Below are 20,297 nucleotides of genomic sequence, written 5' to 3' on the forward strand. Positions count from 1 at the left end.
GAGTAGTTCAAGCCCCAGGATTGTCAAACAAACAAACAGATTACTCCTGAGGAAGGATGGAAAGTGGACACCTGTCCTTCTGTCTTCTCTTCAGCTATGGCAGCTCTTGATGGTTTTACAGAACCTCCAAACCCACACAAAGCATCTTGTTACTCAAGACTTGGGCTTGAACTTAGGGCCTAGGTGTTATCCCTGAACTTTTTCACTCAAGGCTTGTGCTCTACCACTTAAGCCACAGCTTTGCTTCTAGCTTTTTTTAGTGTTTAGTTGAAGATGAGAGTCTCAGGGACTTTGCCTACTTGGACTCACTTCAAAGCATGATCCTCGGATCTCAGCCCCCTGAGTAGCTAGGATTTACAGGAATGTACCACCAGTGCCCAGGTTGAACTATGCTTTTGAACTGGGGTGTGATGCTTCTTTTTGAGTAGCTATTTCTTCTCAGAAGCAATATCCTCCATTTACTTTTTTGTTGTTGTCGGTTGTGGGACCTGAACTCTGGGCCTGGGCATTGTCCCCCAGCTCTTCAGCTATAGACCAGCACTCTACCACTTGAGCCACAGCACCACTTCTGGCTTTTTTTCTGCTTATGTGGTGCTGAGGAATCGAACCCAGGTCCTCATGCATGCAAGGCAAGCACTCTACCACTGAGCTACCTTCCCAGCACCCATTTGCTTATTTTTGTGAGTTGCTGAAGTCTCTGACTCCTACATGTAAATGTTTTTTGTGACTCTTCCTACCTCCATTTCATCCTAGTTCAATGTCAATCTATAGCACATGGAGGGAATGAAAGTGATTGAAAAACTAGCAGATGAGCAAAATAAGGAGTCAAGTGATGTCAACAGATCAGAACAGGCTTTAATCAGCACTGCAGAGGGACTCCAAGTACCACTGAGGAGAGTCAGATAAAGAAGTGAGGAGCATGGGGGTTTTAGGGTTTAACTATAGTCTGAGTTTTGGATTTGTAGTGTCCTTGTAGTTGTAGCAAAAGGTCTTATTTTGGGTTTGTGATGTCCTTGCAGTTGAGGCAGAGGGTCCTATACCTTTAGGTAAGGCTAAGGCTGAGGTCTTGATGAGTATAGCTCAAAGATAGGGATTCTGATAAGATTCCTGAGAGTAGTTTGCCAGGGAGGGTCCCTGGAAGAGGGTAGTAGTGGGCCTTGGGAGCAATATCAAGTCATGAGAACAAAGCAGATTCACATCAGTAAGTGTAACAGTCAAATCCTGAGTTAAGATGGCAAAAAGACTGGTCCTCAAAGTACCAATGTGATTTGGATCATACCTGCCTGGAAGTCCTAAATTCTGCTTGTGATCTTTCTCTATACACTTAACTCTGAAATGATATTCATCCTTATACTAGGCACATGGGAGGTCACAATAAATTCTATTATATGGGCATATATCAGTTGTACGTACTGAAGGATTTTATTATGACACCTTTAGAATACAATTTGATCACATCAACTTGCCCGTTTTTGTCCCTTGTCCCCCTTTTCCACCTCGCTTTTTTTACTTCCACCCCTCTAGTATTACCCCTCTGATTTTCAGGGAATATATGGCATTTGTGTTTGGAAGACTTGTCTTATTTCACTTGACTTGATGATGATCTCCAGTTCCTTTCATTTTCCAGCAAGTGACAATTTATTCTTATGTTTTGGTGCTGATATTAGGGGTTTGACTTTAGGACTTGTACTTGCTATGTAGATGCTGTACCACATGCACCACATACCCCAGCACTTTTAGCTTTAGGTATTTTAGGTATTTCGATTTTATACACAGGCTGGCCTGGACCATGTTCCTCCTATGTACACCTTCTTGAATAGCTGGGATGACAGGAATATATCACAGACACTTTGATGGGTTCTTCGAAAATTTTTACCCAGCTGGCCTTAAACCAGGATCCTCCTAGTTTCCTCTAAGTAACTAAGACCACCAGGGTGCATCATCACACCCTGCCTACTTTCATTCTCCGTAAAGACTTAGTAAAATTCTATTGTGTATACATGGGACATTTCCTTTTTCTATTTGTCCCATGATTATCTGGAGACATTAAAAGTGAAAGAGCACTTGGATTAGTAGGCAAGACAGACAATTTGTAGTCTTCCCATTTTCTCTTTCTTTCTTTCTTTCTTTCTCTCTCTCTCTCTCTCTCTCTCTCTCTCTCTCTCTCTCTCTCTCTCTTTTCTTTTGGTCTTGGGAGTTGAATTTAGGGCCTGGGCACTGTCCCTGAGCAATTTTTCTCAAAGCTAGCACTCTACCACTTTGAGCCACAGTTCCACTTCAATTGGAGATGAGTTGCTTGGGCTTTCCTAACAAGGCTGGCTTCAAACCTCAATCAGATCTCAGTCAGCCTGTTGAGTAGCTACAATTAAGGGCGTGAGTCACTGGCCCCCAGCAATACTCCCATTTTCATCCTCTTCAAGTAGCTAGGATTATAGGTATGAGCCACTAGCATCCAGTTTATAAAATTTTTGTAATATCTCCTTTGTCAATTGTCACAATGAGAGATTCAGTGAAAGAAGTGACAGCACATGATTTAGCTTTGTGAATAGTCATTGCAAGATTTAGGACTTTATGGCTTAAGTCTAGAAAGCTTTTGCTTTAGGTAAATTTAGGGAACCCTTTTAAGTATGAAACAGGTAGAATATAATACGTTGTTTAAGTAGATTATCAAAAGAAATATACCAATTTCTCTTGTTAGTCTAATAGTTAATATATTGCCTTATTTAATTGTCTTTTTGTTGTTGTTGTTTTTTTGTCGTTTGTGGGGCTTGAACACTGGACCTGGGTGCTGTCCCTCAGATCCTCAGCTAAAAGGCTACCGCTATACCATTTGAGCCACAGCTCCACTTCCGGTTTTCTGAGTGTTTTATTGGAGTTCATGGACTTTCCTGCCTGGGCTGGCTTTGAACCACGATCCTCAGATCTCAGCCTCCTGTGTGTAGCTAGGATTGCAGGCATGAGCCACCAGCACCAGTGTTAAGCTCCGGTGACTCACGCCTGTAATCCTATCTACTCAGGAGCTGAGATCTGAGGATCATGGTTCAGAGACAGCCAGGGCAGGAACATCTGTGAGACTCTTATCTCTAATAAACCACTACGAAACAGGAAGTGGCTCTATGGCTAAGCAGTTGAGCGGAAGAGCATGGGGACAGTACCCAAGCCCCACGACCGCCAAATAAGATTGTTTCAATATAGTTATGTTTTCACATTAACCAAAATTAATATCATTTAATACCAACACATTGAAATTACTTCAAATGGTTTAAGGCATCATTGAAGAATTTGAGACCTTGAGTCAAATTCCCACTTGTGGGTCTAAAATTCCTCACTATCCAATTCACCTAGCAATTAATGATTTCCTTCTTACAGAGGAAATCCCTTAAACAGATGGGATTAGCTAATTGTGACAGTTACATGTTTCCCCAAAGATAAATTAAGCACATTACAATATGGAGGGAAAAATTATGCTTATTTGCTTTTATACATGCTGGAGAAAGTCTACCCATTGCATCTGTGCCATATGAGATAGTATAGTTCTGTCTGGAGGTCACAGTCTCCCATAGTTTTGCACTAGCCCATTATGATGCAACTCTTTTCTGTGTGGACAGAGTTTTAACTCTGGCTCTGAGTAGTGAGGTTTGGTCTAAATCTCTCACAATACAACAATAATAGTTTTAAAGTATTAAGGGTAATTTGCTGGTGTAGTTAGCTTTGTGCTTGTTGGAAGATCCAGAAAACAGTTAGCAATAATAGAGTAATCCTTTATCTTTAGTGACTCATCAGTGCTTATTTTATTTTTAAGTTTTTAAAAAGGTATAGGGCTGGGAAGGTGGCTCAGTGGTAGAGAGCTTGCCTTACATGCATGAGGCCCTGGGTTCGATTCATCAGCACCACATAAACAGAAAAAGCCAGAAGTGGTGCTGTGACTCAAGTGGTAGAGTGCTAGCTTTGAGCTGAAGAACTGAGGGACAGTGCCCAGACCCAGAGTTCTGGCCCTATGACAAAAAAAAGTATAATTTATATGTAGTAAAGTGGACAGCTGTTAAGTTTATAGTACTATCAGTGTTGACAAGCGTATGCCTGTGGAACCCAGAAGCTCAATGAAGATATAAGGCATTTCAATTGTGTTAGAAAATTCTCTGTTCTTTGCTAATCAATCACCATCTCTAGAAGCAATCACTATTTTAATTTCTGACACTCTAGGTTAGTTTATCCTAGACTAGAACTTAATATAAATGGAATTATGTAGTATTTACTCTTTTGGCTCTAGCTTCTTTCATTCAGCACAATATTCGTGCTCATTCCTTTTTATTATTGAATTCGATTCCTTTACAATCCATAATATCTCATATAGCTACAATTTATTTTTTTCAAGCTCCTATATGGACATTTTTCTATATCTTAGAGAATCAAAATGAGGCTCCAGGGGTTGGGAAGGTGGCTCAGTGGTGGAGTGCTTGCCTTGCATGCATGAGGCCCTGGGTTCGATTCCTTAGCACTACATAAGCAAAAAGAAAAAAGCCAGAAGTGGCGCTGTGGCTCAAGTGGTAGAGTGCTAGCCTTGAGCTGAAGAGCTGAGGGACAGTGCCCAGGCCCAGAGTTCAGGCCCCATGACCGGACCCAAAAATGAGGCTCCAAATGGGAGGAGGCCCATTATTTTCAGTTGGAGGAATGGGCATATATCTGAAGGAAAGTCCAGTCCTGGTGAACAAAATTTTATCTACGTCCCTTTATTTATCTTTTTGGTCTGGATATTTCCTATCAGAAGTTGCAGAGCTTTAAAGACCATAACTTTTCATTTGTGATGGGGCAATTTCCTCCTAATGTTGTTTCACAATTGAGTTCTTTTTTTCCAAAACACTTTCTGTTTATTTTATTGTAGGCTTTGCACTGCTGGGAGGCCACCCTTGTTTCCTTACCACGCAAGACATTCATTTGGGTGTGAATGAAAGTCTCAAGGACACTGCCCGGTTTGTGAGCTTTTCTTCTATTCAGAGCTTATTTAAAACTATGGTGGTTTCAGAAAGAAAACGTATGTCTTTTTGAATACTGGCTTTCCCTCTCATATTCCTCTTCTTTCTTTCTTGTCCCTCTTTCTCTATTTACCTGATGTTTGAGATGTTTCCCCTTATCCTCTGGCCAATTTCCATGGTTGGGATAAAAATTCTAACATCTTAAATTTAATAAAACTCAAAAATTATCAAGGAAATGGAAATACATGGAAATTGATATGTTCAGTTGTCACTATCAGAGTAGGTGATATTATGAATGGCTAACGTTTATAATATGGTAAGTATTGTTCTAATTCATTTATCACTGCCCCTGAGCTTCTTTTGCTCAAGTTTAGTGCTCTACCACTTGAGCCATACGTCCACTTCTGGCTCTTTTTTGGTAGTTTAGTGAAGGCAGGGGTCTCAGACTTTCCTGCCTGGGTTGGCTTTGACGCCAAGTTCAAAATCCCCTTACATTAAAACAAATTTGCACTTCAGAGAGATGAATAATTATTTTTTCCTATTAAAGCAACTACCCGTGTGTGTGTGTGTGTGTGTGTGTGTGTATGTGTGTGTGTGTGTGTGTGTGTGCGTGTGTGTGTGTGCGCGCGCGCGCATGTAAAAGAATTTACCACTGGGAGCAGATGGCTTACACCTATAATTCTAGCTTCTCAGGAGGCGAGATTTGAGGTTCACAGTTCAGAGCCAGCACGGACAGGAATGTCTGTGAGGCTCTTACCCATGCAACCACCAGAAAACTGGAAGTGGGGCCGGGGCTCAAGTGGTAGTGCTCGCCCGGGTTCTAGTCCCATGACCAAAAAAATTTTTTACTTTATTTGACTTGCTAAATTTCTAATGACTCATTTTCAAATCTTTTAGTTATGTTATTTCTCATGAGACAATGACAATATTAAAGTGTTGCTATCTTTTGCATGCTGGGACAAAAATAATACACGGACATGAATGAGTTTTTTTTTTAATGGTAGTATGGTTTTAAGTCAGGGCTTCACCTTTACCATCAGTCAACAGGTTTCCAGCAGGAAATTCAAGGCGACTCTTAAATCCAACTAATCACAGAAAAAGCCAGAAGTAACACTTGGCTTAGTGGTAGAACTGTAACCTTGAGCAAAAGAACCTCAGGGGCAGTGCCCAAGCCCAGAGTTCAAGCTCTAGGATCAGGGGCAGGGAGGGAATAAAGCCAGAGGTACATTAAGGTGAAAAAATTTCAGTAAGGGTTGTCAATAAACACCATATGAACCATGGTTAAAAAAAAATGTTGAAGAGTTGAAAAGCCAGCTGAATATCCACGAAAGTATGGATTGCCAGCCAAGAAGAGGGGTTTCACACAGATCACTGGAGTCAATAGGATTCCAGAAACATGAGACAATAGCAATAGTTAAATACCTTGTTTAACTATCAACCTCTGTGGTATTCTCTAAATGTATTTTTTTTTGGGGGGGGGGGGGGTCTGGTCGTGGGGCCTGAATTCTGGGCCTGGGCGCTGTCCCTCAGCTCTTCAGCTCAAGGCTAGCGCTCTACCTCTTGAGCCACAGCGCCACTTCTGGCTTTTTTTTTCCTGCTTATGTGGTGCTGAGGAATCAAACCCAGGGCCTCATGCATGCGAGGCAAGCACTCTACCACTGAGCCAACTTCCCAGCCCTCTAAATGTTTTTTTTTTTTTTTTGTTTAGTCCTGCAGCTTGAACTAAGGCTCTGTCCCTGAGCCTCTTTGTACTCAAGGCTAGCTCGCTACCACTTGAGAGCTACAGTACCACTTCTGTCCTTTTCTGTTTATGTGATACTGAGGAATTGAACCCAAGGTTTCATGTATGCTAGGCAAGCACTCTACCTCTGAGCCCCATTTCCAGCCCTGTCCCTGTTTTTGAGATGAGGAAATGATATTTCAGAGAAGTAATGGAGCTTAGAGATTAAACAGGATTTATGTCATGCTGTTTTGTTTAAGGCCATGAGGTTTTGATCACTCACTGGTACTTCTATTCAGTCCATAAGAGAGAATATGAAATAAATCATGGAAAGTATTGGGTTGTGTAATCAGAGGTTCTCAAGACCATCCTAAGCCTTGATGATTCACTAACTAGTAGGCCTCCCACACAGTTATACTCATGGTTATGAATCATTGCAGCAAAAAGTTACCAACTGCAATCAGCAAAGGCAAAGATACACATTATATAGTGGGGTTCCGGTGGTTCACACCTATAATCCTATCTACTCAAGAGGCTGAGATCTGAGGATCACCATATTAAGCCAGAACAGGCAGAAAAGTCACTGTGAGACTCTTACCTTCATTAACCACTAGAAAACCAGAAGTGGCACTGTGGCTCAAATGGTGTAAAGTACTAGCCTTGAGCACAAAGAGGCTCAGGGACAGTTCCCAGGCCCTGAGTTCAAGCCCCACAACTGACAAGATACACAAACTCCAGGTTAAACTAGGTATGATCTCAATCTTATAGTGAAGCTGTACAAGAGATACTTTATTCCCTTAATAATAATGATTTGTGACCACATATGTGAAATGTTGCCAACAGAGGAAGCTCTTTAGAGACTTAGCACTCAGGGTTTTTACTGGAGGGAGACCGCTCACTTTGGTGTCCTTCCAACCTTAGCTTGGAAATTAGGTTAGGAATTCAGTAAAATGCATAAGTCTGGGTCCCACACTCAGAAATTGAGTTTCAGGTCTGAGAATATGGCTTAGTAGTGCTTGCCTAGCATGCATGAAGCCCCAGATTTGATTCCTCAGTACCACATACACAGAAAAAGCCAGAAGTGAGGGTTGGCTCAAGCAGTAGAGCACTACCCTTGAGCTCAAAGAGTCTCAAGAACAGTGCTTAGGGCCTGAGTGAGTTTAAGCCCCAGAACTGGCAAAAAAAAAGATGGAATTTCAGACTCTGTGGAAATATATATAAACAAATACGGTAGGTGTTTCTGACATGCAATTGTTATCTACCCAGATTCCAGACCCCCAAAGGAAAACAAGTGTTTGTCTATATGCTATATTGTTTGTTAAAATCATTTTAGGTGTGGAGAACCATTCTTAACAGTGCTTGGCTTAGTGGAAAGTCATACAAGACCAGCCTTTCAAGCAGATTTTTTTAAGGGATAGCAGTCAGGCAGGCCTGCTGTGATAATGCTTTACAGAAAAGCTTAGAAATTAGGATACTTGACATCCAATCCTATATCTGCCACATCCCTACTCTGTGACCTTCATTGGTAAATATATCTCTGTATCTTTGTCTCCTTTAGAATAAAGCAGTTCTAATTTATAACCCCAAATGCACGGTAATGCATTAGATGAAAAGTGATAGTCCTTCAACAGAGGTGCGTCCCAAATGTCAAATATGTGCATATAGATTTAGAGTAATTTGGATCAGGGTAGAGATGGAAAAATAGTTATTCCAGGGATTCAAACACTTAGCTTGCGAATTATGTTAGGGAATTGTTAAAATGTATAACTCTGGACCTTATACTTAGAGAAATTGAGTTTCAGACAGTTTGTGGTAATCTACATTTTAAAAAGTGTGTTAGATGTTTTCAGACACGAGTATGACTAGCTTTGTCATACTTCAAGAGATCTGGATTTGGGATGTAATGTAAGAAACCTGGGCCATTGTACTATGAACCTTGGCTAGTGAAGTTGTCGTAGATCACTGGGAATGAGAGGTGGTTTCATGATAATTGATTGTGAAGCGGGAATAGCTAATGAAGTAAAAACGATTCCAAATTTATTATTCTGAAAGTGTGTGTGTGTGTGTGTGTGTGTGTGTGTGTGTGTGTGTGTGTGTGTGTGTGTGTGTGTGTGTGTGTGTAAGCAAGAAAGTAAAAGAATTTTTTCTGCTTTGGGGAGAAAGAATAGACTAGAAAGAATATTGTACTGAAGGCTAACCCTCTGTGCATATGTATACAAGCTTTTGGAGAGAAGGACCATGGGTGACATTTATAGCTGGAGAAGTGTGTGTACGCTTAGTACTAAAAATATGAGTTTCAATTTCATCATGGGAGGATTGCTGAAATTTGTACCTTGAGGGCAGAGGCAATTAGAGTAAAAAGAAAATAAAGATAATATAATATTAGGAGAATCTGGGATAGGGAGGTGAGCGTGTCAGAAAAAGGGTAGAGAGTTGCTACTGTAGAAATTTAACTTTGTTCTGTGTATCCCACTGCTACTTAATCTGCCAAAATATCTGATGAATGAGATATGGTGAAACTTAGAAATTCAATAAACCTTAATTGAGGAAGACAAGAGAAATCCACTGCCTTTCACAGAAGCAATTGAATGGGAGAAGTAAAGAAGTGAATCTTAATGACATCTACCTTGCAATATACAGAGAAAAAACCTTAGCAATTGCCTCCTTAAGTTTTTTGTAGAAGCTTAACTTTTTTTTTTTTTTAAAGATGCAAAAGGATTGTGTGAGGTTTAAGTGACAGTGCTTGGCCTTTCAAATCAAGAAGATAGTGCACACCTGACACTGATTGATGGCATTGATTCTCCAGTCTCCCTGTCTGGCTGCTTTGGGAACCTGGTAGAATAAAGTGCCTGCATGTGGGTGAAAGAATTCAGCAGTGAATGCAGCAAGAAAAAAAAGGGGGAAGAGAAAAACCAAGCCTGTGACAGTCTCTTGAAAACTGTTAGACGCAATTTCCAAAATGTCACTTATTTTTCAAATGATTTAATTATTCATCTACTTAAAATAGCTGGTGAATATCTAGTTTTCCTTCCAGATACTTTTTTAGCAATGAGAATAAAATGCTGACCAAGTTAAAGAAGATCCTTGTTAGAATGGAAAGGTATTCTAGACTGAGTAAAAATTTACCAAACAAATAAAGCAAATAGAAGGGCAGTTTGAAATAAGTATGAGGATGAAGCTAATGCAGGATGTTCTGTCAATGGAGTGGATGCTACCTTACTTAGCTTGGGTGGACCAGGAAGGACTGTCTGAGAAGGTGAAAGTTTAGTTGAGAACTCAGTGAAAAGACAGCCTCACATGCAATGTACTTTTGATTCCCTTCTGAACCACTAGTGCGGAGATCAGATCATGTTTCAAAGTCAGTACAGGCAGAAAAGTCAGACTCCATCTCCAAAATCACCAGCAAAAGAGGCTGGTGGTGTGGCTCAAGCTGTTGAAAACCTGCTAGTAGCAAGACATCTAAGCAATCTTGGGGCCTTGATTTGAAGCCTGGTACTAGCAAAATAGCCTCCCCCGCTGTGTTTGTCTCTCTGCGTCTCTTTCTCTGTCTCTGTGTCTTTCTGTGTCTCTGTCTCTGTCTCTGTCTGTCTCTGTCTCTCTCCCTCTCCCTGGGGCCTGGACACTGTTTCGTAGGTTTTTCGCTCTGGGCTAGAGCTCTACCACTTAACTTATAGCTCTACTTTTGGCTTTTTATGGCTCTACTTTTGGCTTTTTTCGTGGTTAAGTAGAGATAAGAGTCTCATGTACTTTCCTGCTGGCTTTGAATTACAATCCTCAGATCTCAGCCTCCTGAGTAGCTAAGATTACAGGCATGAGCCACTGGCACCTGGCCTATGCAAAGATTTATTATAACTAAATGTTCCAAATCAAAATCACAAAGGAAACCTGCAGCTCAAAATTAAGAGTGCTTCACTAGCATGTACAAAGCTTCATTCTCCATTCTCAGTACTACAAAAGTATCATAAAGGGATATAGAATAAAGTCTCAGAATCCAGGCACAAGTTTCCAAGTCTATTTACAAGAGTCATAAAGGATGCACTAACTTTCTTAGGAAATCAATCCTCAAGGTTTTTATTTGAGACGGATCACACAAACATCCTCAGACTGACACAAACCCAAATTCCAGACTCCCAGAAAGATGAGGTTCAACAGAAATCAGTTCTGAGAATGGTGGAAACCCTACTAAAGTCTTCAGTTCCAGAGATGTCAGGCAACAGCCACCCTTGTAAACAGATTTTCCAAGGATAGCATATAGGACTGCTATATTAACTCTTCGGCATAAACAAGCTTTCATCTCACTACTGGATTTTTGCTAATTTTCTTTTATCTAGCTGTATTCTAACTGGTAAGGGACTATATCCTATACTGGGAGGATACTTGTTTCCTCAATTCCATGTGGATTCCTGAAGGCGGCCCAGGTTCCTATCAAATAGAATCAACTCTACTGCTCACTTCTGCCTCTTGAAGAGTCTCTCCTAGAAGCTGTTTCCACTCTTAACATAACAGAACATACACACACACACACACACACACACACACTCAAATACATTTACTTCAAATTTGAGAGATTTGCAGATTTTTGTCATTTCCCTAGTGCTCTACTGGGGTTAAAAGTTGGATATTCTATTTTTTTCCTTGCTCTGGGCTCATACTTTTAAATGTCACACCAGAAGTGACACCTTAGTGTGACTCAGATCACTGATTCTTTGGAAGTGTAAAATCAGACAGAACTTAGCAACAGCAGTGAGACATTATCTCTCCAGTTTCAAGGCTTTGTGTTTGTTCCATAATGATAGCTGTTCATGCCTAATGCTCTGAGTGCATTATTGAAAGGTGAATAATAGCTTCACAGTCATTTTCAATTTAGTACAGTACTTAGTCATATGGTTTCAGGAACCATGTATATGAAAGGTTCTATTTAAAACCAAACAGTAGAATATTATTCTACTCCAATTACTTTTCCTTATATATGTAATTTACTTATGGTCATAATGGATAAAGTTTTTCTCCTAATATAAAACTAAGGAAGAAAAATCAGCATGAACCACTGTATTAGTTTCTTAGAGCTGCCATTATAAGTTTTCACAACTTCATGCTTAAAACAATAGAAATTTATTCTCTTAAAATTCTGGAAGATAGGAACCCCGGATCCATGTGTTAGCTACATCATGATTCACTTCTTGGATTATAGCTGCATCATTCCAAAATCTGCCTTCATCACCTAGGTTTTTTTTTTTTCTTCTGTATCTAGGTATTTTCTATTTGTTTAGTTATGTCACTGTCTCTGAGATTCTTTTTCTTTCTTCTTTTTTTTTTTTTTGCCAGTCCTGAGGCTTGAACTCAGCACCTGGGCACTCTTCCCGAGCTTTTTTTTTTTGCTCAAGGCTAGTGTTCTACCACTTGAGCCACAGTGCCACTTCTGGCGTTTGCTGTTTATGTGGTACTGAGAAATCGAACCCCAGGGCTTCATGCATGCTAGGTAAGCTCTCTACCACTAAGCCACATTCCCAGCCCCTGATATTTTTTTTTTTTTTGTTGGTCGTGGGGCTTGAACTCTGGGCTTGGGAGCTGTCCCTGTGCTCCTCAGCTCAAGGTGAGCACTCTACCACTTGAGCCACAGTGCCACTCTAGTTTTCTAGTGGTTTTATTGGAGATAAGAGTCTCACGGATTTTCCTGCCTAGGCTGGCTTTGAATCACGATCATCAGATCTGTCTCTTGAGTAGCTAGGATTGTAGGCGTGAGCCACTAGTGCCCGGTGAGATTCTTTTTCTCAAGGCTAGAGCTCTACCATTGAGCCACTGGGCCAGGTCTGGTCTTTACTGAGTAGTTTAGTGGAGTCTCACAGACTTTACTCCCCAGGCTTGGTTCAATCCACAATCCTCAGATCTCAACCTCCTCACTAGCTAGGAATACAGGCTGGAGCTGTCAAGTTCTAGCTCCTCTCTTCTTTATAAAAACATCAGTCACTGGATTTGGCACCTACTGTTTTCCAGTATGATTTCATCATACCAAATCACATCTTTCAAGACCCTACTTTCAGATAAGGTCAATTCTGAGTTTTTATTTATAAATGAGCATTTTGAGGGGATATCATTCAATGCACTACAATCAAATGTATGTCTGACTTTGCAGCAACATGGAAGAGTTTGCAAACTTTATCATTATGATTTATTTTTTTCTTTTTGTCAGTCATGGGGCCTGGATTCTGGGCTTGGGCCTAGCCCCTCATTATGATTTCTTAAATGAAAGAAGTTATGGAGGGATCCATACATTAGAAATAGTCAAGAGATGGTGTGAATCATTGTTATACTGAAAGGAATACTTTTTTGGGGGGGGGTGGTCCGGTCGTGGGGCCTGAACTCTGGGCCTGGGTGCTGTCCCTCAGCTCTTCAGCTCAAGGCTAGCACTCTACCACTTGAGCCACAGCGCCACTTCCGGCTTTTTTCTTTTTGCTTATGTGGTGCTGAGGAATCGAACCCAGGGCCTCATGCATGCAAGGCAAGCACTCTACCACTGAGCCACCTTCCCAGCCCCCTGAAAGGAATACTTTAAAAAGGATGGAATAATGTTGAGTACCAGAAGCTTACACCTGTAATCCTAGCTACCCAAGAGGCTGAGAGATCACAATTCAAAGGCAGACCATTCAGGAAAGCCTGAGAATTTCTTATTTCCAATTAACCTCGAAAAAGCTGGAAATGGTGCTGTTGCTTAAAGTTGTAGAACACTAGCCTTGAATACAAAAGCTGTGGAACAGTGCCTAATTCATGAGTTCAAGCCCCAGGACCAGTAAAAATAAGATAAGATATTGTTGTTCGTAGAGATATCAGAGGGCTTGAATATTTTTCCTCCTGGAGGAAGATTCAATCAGAAACTCTGAGTTAGAAAGGATTTACTTAGATCCACCATACTTTTCTTTTTTTTTTTTTTTTTGGTCGGTCGTGGGGCTTTAACTCTGGGCCTGGGCGCTGTCCCTCAGCTCTTCAGCTCAAGGTGAGTGCTCTACCACTGGAGCTACAGCGCCACTTCCGGTTTTCTGGTGGTTTTTATTGCAGATAGGAGTCTTACAGTCTCTCCTGCCCGGGTTAGCTTTGAACCGCGATCCTCAGATCTCAGCCTCCTGAGTAGCTAGGATTGTAGGCGCGAGCCACCAGCGCCCAGCAGATCCACCATACTTTTCATGCCTCTTCTATACTGTTCATTCCAAGTGGTCATTGAGCCCCAGGTGAAAACTTCCAGAATTAGAGCCCTCTTTACAAAATGTCTTTCTTCATTATTTCAGTTTGTTTGACTATTCTTATGAGTTCCCACAATTTGAAAGTGCACTTTCAAATTATGTTGAAATTGGTCTTGTTATGACTTTTCTCAATGTTCTTGAATGTTTTTTGCAACTCTGCGAGCTTGTGGATTTTAATATATTTTAAGGTTTCAAATTGTCACAGCTTTTATACTTGTTGATGCATAAATTGTCCTACATTTTTAGGTAATGTGATCTGTGTTCAAGTTGGGTCATTTTGACCAGAATCCCATTCATCTTTGGTAACTCCTTCACTTTTTCATGCTATGAGATATTACAGGCTCATCTTGTATATTTCTTTACCAAGTCTAAGAATTAGCCATTGCTCCAAGAAGCCCTATTTTACTTTCAACCACTTTCAAATCCCTTTCTGAGGAAATTTTCCTGTTTTAACGGGTATACTTTTTTTTTTACATATTTACAAAAGTACTCCATTTGATAGAAAATACTAAATGAGAATATATTAATATAGATAGTATATACATATATTAATATTGCTATCATCCAGAAAGTGTCATGTTAAAATTTTACCACATTTTATCTCTTTGGAATTGTCTTTCCATTTAAAGTCCCATGCCAGACTTCCTATTTTACTAAGCAGTTAGAAAAGAGATGATGGGGAAAACTGTTATATAGTATTTAGGTAAATAAATTGAATAAGAATTTTTAAGTTGTTAATCATCTTTGAAAAGTACTAATATTGGCTATGAAGCATATAAGGAAAGAGGGTTTGTGAGGAAAACACAATTTCGGTAACGGACTTTATAAACACCATGTTTGTTAAAATTGTTGGCAGATGCTTAAGATTGTTAAGTTGCAGGAATCTACTGAAAGGCAAGCATATCTCCGTATATTCATTTGAAATAAGGCCCAAAAGTAAAGTCTTTTTTTGTTGTTGTTGTTTGTTTTTGGGTCCGGTCTTGGGGCTTGAACTCTGGGCCTGAGCGCTGTCCTTCAGCTCTTCAGCACAAGGCTAGTGCTCTACCACTTGAGCCACAGCGCCACATCCCACTTTTTTTCTTTTTGCTTATGTGGTGCTGGAGAATCGAATCCCAGGGCCTCAGGCATGCAAGGCAAGCACTCTACCACTGAGCCACCATACCAAAAAGTCTTTATAGAGCCAGACTATTTTAAACTTGTCAACCTTTCATTTGTAGCATGTAGAATAAAAAATTTTAAGAGTCAGGTCTTGAATTTCTGGAAAACTGCATAAATCTATATTGTTAATTTTCATATAGCTTGGTCCCAGTTACAGAGTTGTCATTCTTTCCTGTAAAAAGGTTTGTTGTCATTTTTAAAAGGCAGGAAAAATAAAGAATGGGGGTTTCTCCATGTTCATGGAAACTTTAAACATTAAAAACACATGTCATTGACAATAATGTGAATTATCTGAAGTGTCCTTAATATCTCCCCACCACCCCCACACACTCATAACACCCCTTATCTCATTGAATTTCACTTTACCAGTAGATTCTGTGATTGAAATCTCACCAAGCTTCATTTACTACCACGTTCTGTCATTCTCCCTTTTCCTTTCTAGCTGTTTGAATATCAAAGTGATTTCTTTGTGTGCCTAGTAGTAATAGTCTTTACTCTCTGTCCTTTATTTCCAGCCCAGTTATAAAACTTAGGAATTTATCAATCATTTAGCATAAAACATATCTCTAAAATGGCTGATTCTCAAAGTGTGGTCAGCAAAGCAGCAACATAACAGCCCTTGGGAGCTTGTTAGGAATGCAAACCTCAGACCTACTGGATTAGAAACAGCATACAGTGTGTTAGCATGCATACCCAATGATTCTGGTTCATGTTCAAGCTTTCAGGCCTTATCTAAATTTACATAGGAGGGCTGGGGTTGTAACTAGTTTGTAGAGCACTTGTCTGGTATGCATAAGGTTGTGTCTTTGATCCCTAGCACCATTAAAGGAAAACAATTACAAGCTACTCATGCAACCAATAAATCAAATACACAGTAAGTGCACAAAACAAGTCAACTTAACCATTTAAACATTGATTACAAGTTTAATCAAGTGCTTTTAAACATTTAATCAGAAGCCCAACCTTTCAGATTTTCCTGAATGCTCTAAACATTTATTTACCAAGGAAACAATATCACATTGATTACAGAGTTGATTAATATTTTGATAATAAATGGTACATACTATCAATATCATAGATGCTATTTTTTACCTGTCACTCGGCTCAAACTCTGGTCTTGGATGGGCACTGTCCTTGAGATCCTTTTTGTTCAAGGCTAGCACTCTACCACTTAAGCCACAGCACCATTTTCTGTGATTAACTGGAGATAAAAACCTCTTGGATTTCCATGTCTGGAGTAGCTTCGAACTGTGATCCTCAGATCTCAGTCTCTGAGTAGCTAAGATTACAGGCATGAGCCACCAGCATCTGGCTATTTGATGATGTAGTTTTCACTTTTTTAATAGGAGCCATATTGGTTTCCTATATTGCTCTTACCAATTACTACAAATGTCATGATTTAGAACAGTTCAAACAGTTTTGTAAGTCAATATTCAATACCAGTACATAGTGCTGTGTACCTTTTGGAGGCTCCAGAGATTTGATTTCTTGAGCATTCCAGCTTCCAGAGGTTATCTACATCCTTTGGCTTCTGACCCTTTCATTCATCTTCAAACTCAACATCATAGTATCTCTCCTTTCTGACCTCTGCTTCTCTGTTGTAAACTCTTGAGATTTTATTAGGCTAGAATAATCACTGCAGCAGAATCTTTTCATCTCAAAATCCGTTTTAATTAAAATTCATTTTTACCAAGTAAATATGAACACTAGTTCTGGATATTGGGACATGGAAATCTTTGAGGATCATTCTGTCTACCACAGGATCCTATCTTTTTTTTTTTTTTTGGTAGATTCTGACAGTATCCCTTGTTTTTTTTAATATTTAATGTTCTTAAAACTGGTTTCGTTTCTAAATTTAAAAACATGCTTTTCTTAGGCTGGAAAGGTGGCTCAGTGGTAGTGCTTGCCTTGCATGCATGAGACCCTGGGTTCGATTCCTCAGCACCACATAAGCAGAAAAAGCCTGAAGTGCTGTGGCTCAAGTGGCAGAGTGCTAGCTGTGAGCTGAAGAGCTGAGGGACAGCACCCAGACCCAGAGTTCAGGCCCACGACCGACCAAAAAAAAAAAAAATCCTTTTCTTATTATAGTTAAGGGATATTAGATTTCCTTCTCAGTGGAACAGGAAATAAATCAGAAATTTTAGATGTCTTTTTCAGGACAGTTAACTAAGTTATTGCTTTGGAATAAATACTTGTATCATCTTTGTCATTGGAATTTGTATAACTGGTGCTAGTTAACTGCTGGGGTCTGACTTTACTTTTTACTTTTTCAAAAGGTCACAAATGCTGATGGTGCTTGACTTTTTCTTTTGCCAGTCCTAGAGCTTGAACTCAGGGCCTGAGAGCTTCTTTTGCTGAAGGCTAGCACTCTATACCACTTGAGCCACAACACCACTTCTGGCTTTTTCTGTGTATGTGTACACTGAGGAATTGAACCCAGGGCTTCATGCATGCTAGGCAAGCACTCTACCACTGAGCCACATTCCCAGCCTGGTGCTTGTTATTTACAATATAGTTTCAACCGATTCAGACTATTTGGCCTGCAGATATTAGTTTTTGTGCTTTATGCAGACTGAAAGTAATACAAATATATACCTTAAGAATGAAGACAGAGGCTGGGAAGGTAGCTCAGTGGTAGACTGCTTGCCTTGCATGCATGAGGCCCTGGGTTCGATTCCTCAGCACCACATAAGCAAAAAGAAGAAAAAAGCCGGAAGTGGCGCTGTGGTTCAAGTGGTAGAGTGCTAGCCTTGAGCTGAAGAGCTGAGGGACAGCGCCCAGGCCCAGAGTTCAGGTCCCACAACCGGACCAAAAAAAAAAAAAAAAGAATGAAGACATACTTAACAAAAAGCTTACAAAATATCTTTCTATGCTTCTTTTATATAAATGCAATCTTAGTTAAATTATAAATTTAGCTATCATGGTAATATTCACTATTCTTCATTAAGCCAGTATTTTACATTGTCTTTATATATATTAACTTCTTTCTTATAAGCATCACAGTCTTTCACAAAGAGAACTCATTTTATGTACTGATTTTTATTATAAGTGATAACAATTTGTAAAATGGGAGCTGTTTAAGTTTACTCTTTTTCTCTTAAGGAGAGCCTTTTCCATTATAAAAATCATCCCAGCTTCCTGGCAACAACGTGATGTTACAGATACTTATTTATTTTATTTTTTTGTTTTTATTCTCCCCAAGGGGTTAGAATTAACTGTCCTTTGATAGTTTCTACTTCTTGTTCATTTTTGATATAGGTCAATATTAGCAACCAAAATTTATGTGCTGCAATGCTTTCTGGTGCTGAGTGAGGGAAGAGGGACGGGTAAGGAATGTTCTAAGAGTGTATATATGTCATCCAGGAATGGCCCCCAGCCCTTGTCCACTCCTTCTGCACTGGAAATGGGCATATTCTAAGGATAGCATAGTCTCATCAGATCCCTACAGGGGCTACAGTGGGAGGCTGACAGTCCATAGTTCTTTTCATAGCAGGCTGTCTATGTCCTTGGCTGCTACTCTGGGCTTTCAGTTTTGCAGAAAAGTATGTATTTTTCTTTAGGCTAATGTAAGAGAAAATTGCTGGATATAGATCATTAGTAGTATTTTTTCTTCTTTTTTTTTTTTTAGTACTATTTTTTCTTATCTCACTTTTGGTCTTAATCCTTTAAACCTAACAGGAATTCATTAATTAGGATTCATCATGTCTGCCCACAATTGTGTATGTGTATGTGAATGCACTTGAGTGTGCACGCGCACACGTGTGTGTGTGTGCATGTGCGTGTGCGTGTGTGCGTGTGTGTGTGTGTGTTGGGGATAAGACTTAAAGGCTTTGTGCATGGGAGACAAGCATTCTACTGCTGATGAATTGAGCTACACAATTTGCCTAAATTTGTTGACTTCTTTTTTCTTCTTCATGCATTTTTTATTGTGATTATGAAGATGACATACATTCAGGGTTGCAGTTATATATGTCAGATGAAGTGTAAAAGTGTACATTTCTTGTTGGACTATGTTATCCTTCCCTTTGCTCTCTCTGTTTTTCCTTCCCTTTCCCATCCACAAGTTGTCTAGTGCATTAAAATTTTTTTCTTTATTGAGATTAAGTGTTTACATAAAATTGACCCTATTGTGGGATAGTGATACTTAGCTAAAGTCACACATTTTAACCTTCAGAAGGTGAATTGTCATTATCATGGTCTATAAAGTTGTGAACTTTATAAACATTGACAATACAACTATTTCTTCCAGATAGGATATGTACATTTCTTTTCCTTTTGCTTAGTGTAAGCTGTTCCCTCTTTCTCTCATTCCCTCCCTCCCATCGCTGCCCTTGAGTTGTTTAGTTCACTTTCATCAATGTCCAGTGCAGCTGATAGACCCCTTGCGTTTATTTTTTCACCTGTTTCCCTCCGATTCTGTGCCCTCCATAACTTCCCTCCTATGTGCACAGTATATATCATATGTGGGGTCAAGAACATAGTCATCTAAAAACAATATGACAGATTAAGAAACTAGGAAGAGTTCCTTTGTTCTTGTTTACTTTGTCATATCTCTTTGTGTTTTTGTGCATTTTTAACAGTGTTTAGTATCACTGCTACATTTGTTCACCCTTTGTCCCACCATTTCTGTGCGCCCTCTCTTATTCCTCCCACAGACAGATAAACAATCAAGACAAAAGGAAAAGAAAACAAAACCAGCAAAGAGAAAAATCCCTTTCCTGGAGTTCATTTTGATAAATATTATTTTATATAATCAGGAGCATATAGATATTGCACCTTTGTGTTTCTGTCCTAAGAATATCCTCCTTTGGTCTCACTGAGTGAGTGCCTAGAGACCTGTATAAATGATCATGTCTTAGTGTATTTTTTTTGCATCCAATGTACCATTTGTAAGAAAATGAAAAGTCTTGGAAAAAATTACATTAGGCTAAGTAAGCCAGACCCAGAAAAACATAGGTTGATTTCTTTTTTCTTTTTTCTTTTTTTTTTTTTTTTTTGCCAGTCTAGGGCCTGGGCGCTGTCCTTGAACTTTCCAGCTCAAAGCTAGCGCTCTCCACTTGAGGCACAACCCTGCCTGCTTCAGATTTTTCTGATTATGTAGTGCTGAGGAACCGAACCCAGGGCCTCATGCATGAAAGCCAAGCACTCTACCACTGAACCACCTTCCCAGCCCCTGTTAATTTCTATCTCCATAAAAAATATAACGTCAAG

At 39.7% G+C, this 20,297-nt stretch overlaps 1 protein-coding gene across 1 annotated transcript in view; it reads left to right on the top strand.

Annotated features, from left to right (window-relative positions):
* The window catches only part of Otc (ornithine transcarbamylase), a 59,530-nt gene that overhangs the window by 20,075 nt on the left and 19,158 nt on the right, over positions 1-20,297 (top strand). Inside the window, exon 4 of the mRNA XM_042702446.1 lies at positions 4,883-4,970. Within this exon, the coding sequence (XP_042558380.1) occupies positions 4,883-4,970 (88 nt within the window). The remainder of the gene's footprint in view (positions 1-4,882; positions 4,971-20,297) is intronic.

This window comes from Dipodomys spectabilis, unplaced genomic scaffold, assembly GCF_019054845.1.
Source record: "Dipodomys spectabilis isolate Male_0828 unplaced genomic scaffold, ASM1905484v1 ptg000324l, whole genome shotgun sequence".
In the NCBI taxonomy this organism is placed as follows: Eukaryota; Metazoa; Chordata; class Mammalia; order Rodentia; family Heteromyidae; genus Dipodomys; species Dipodomys spectabilis.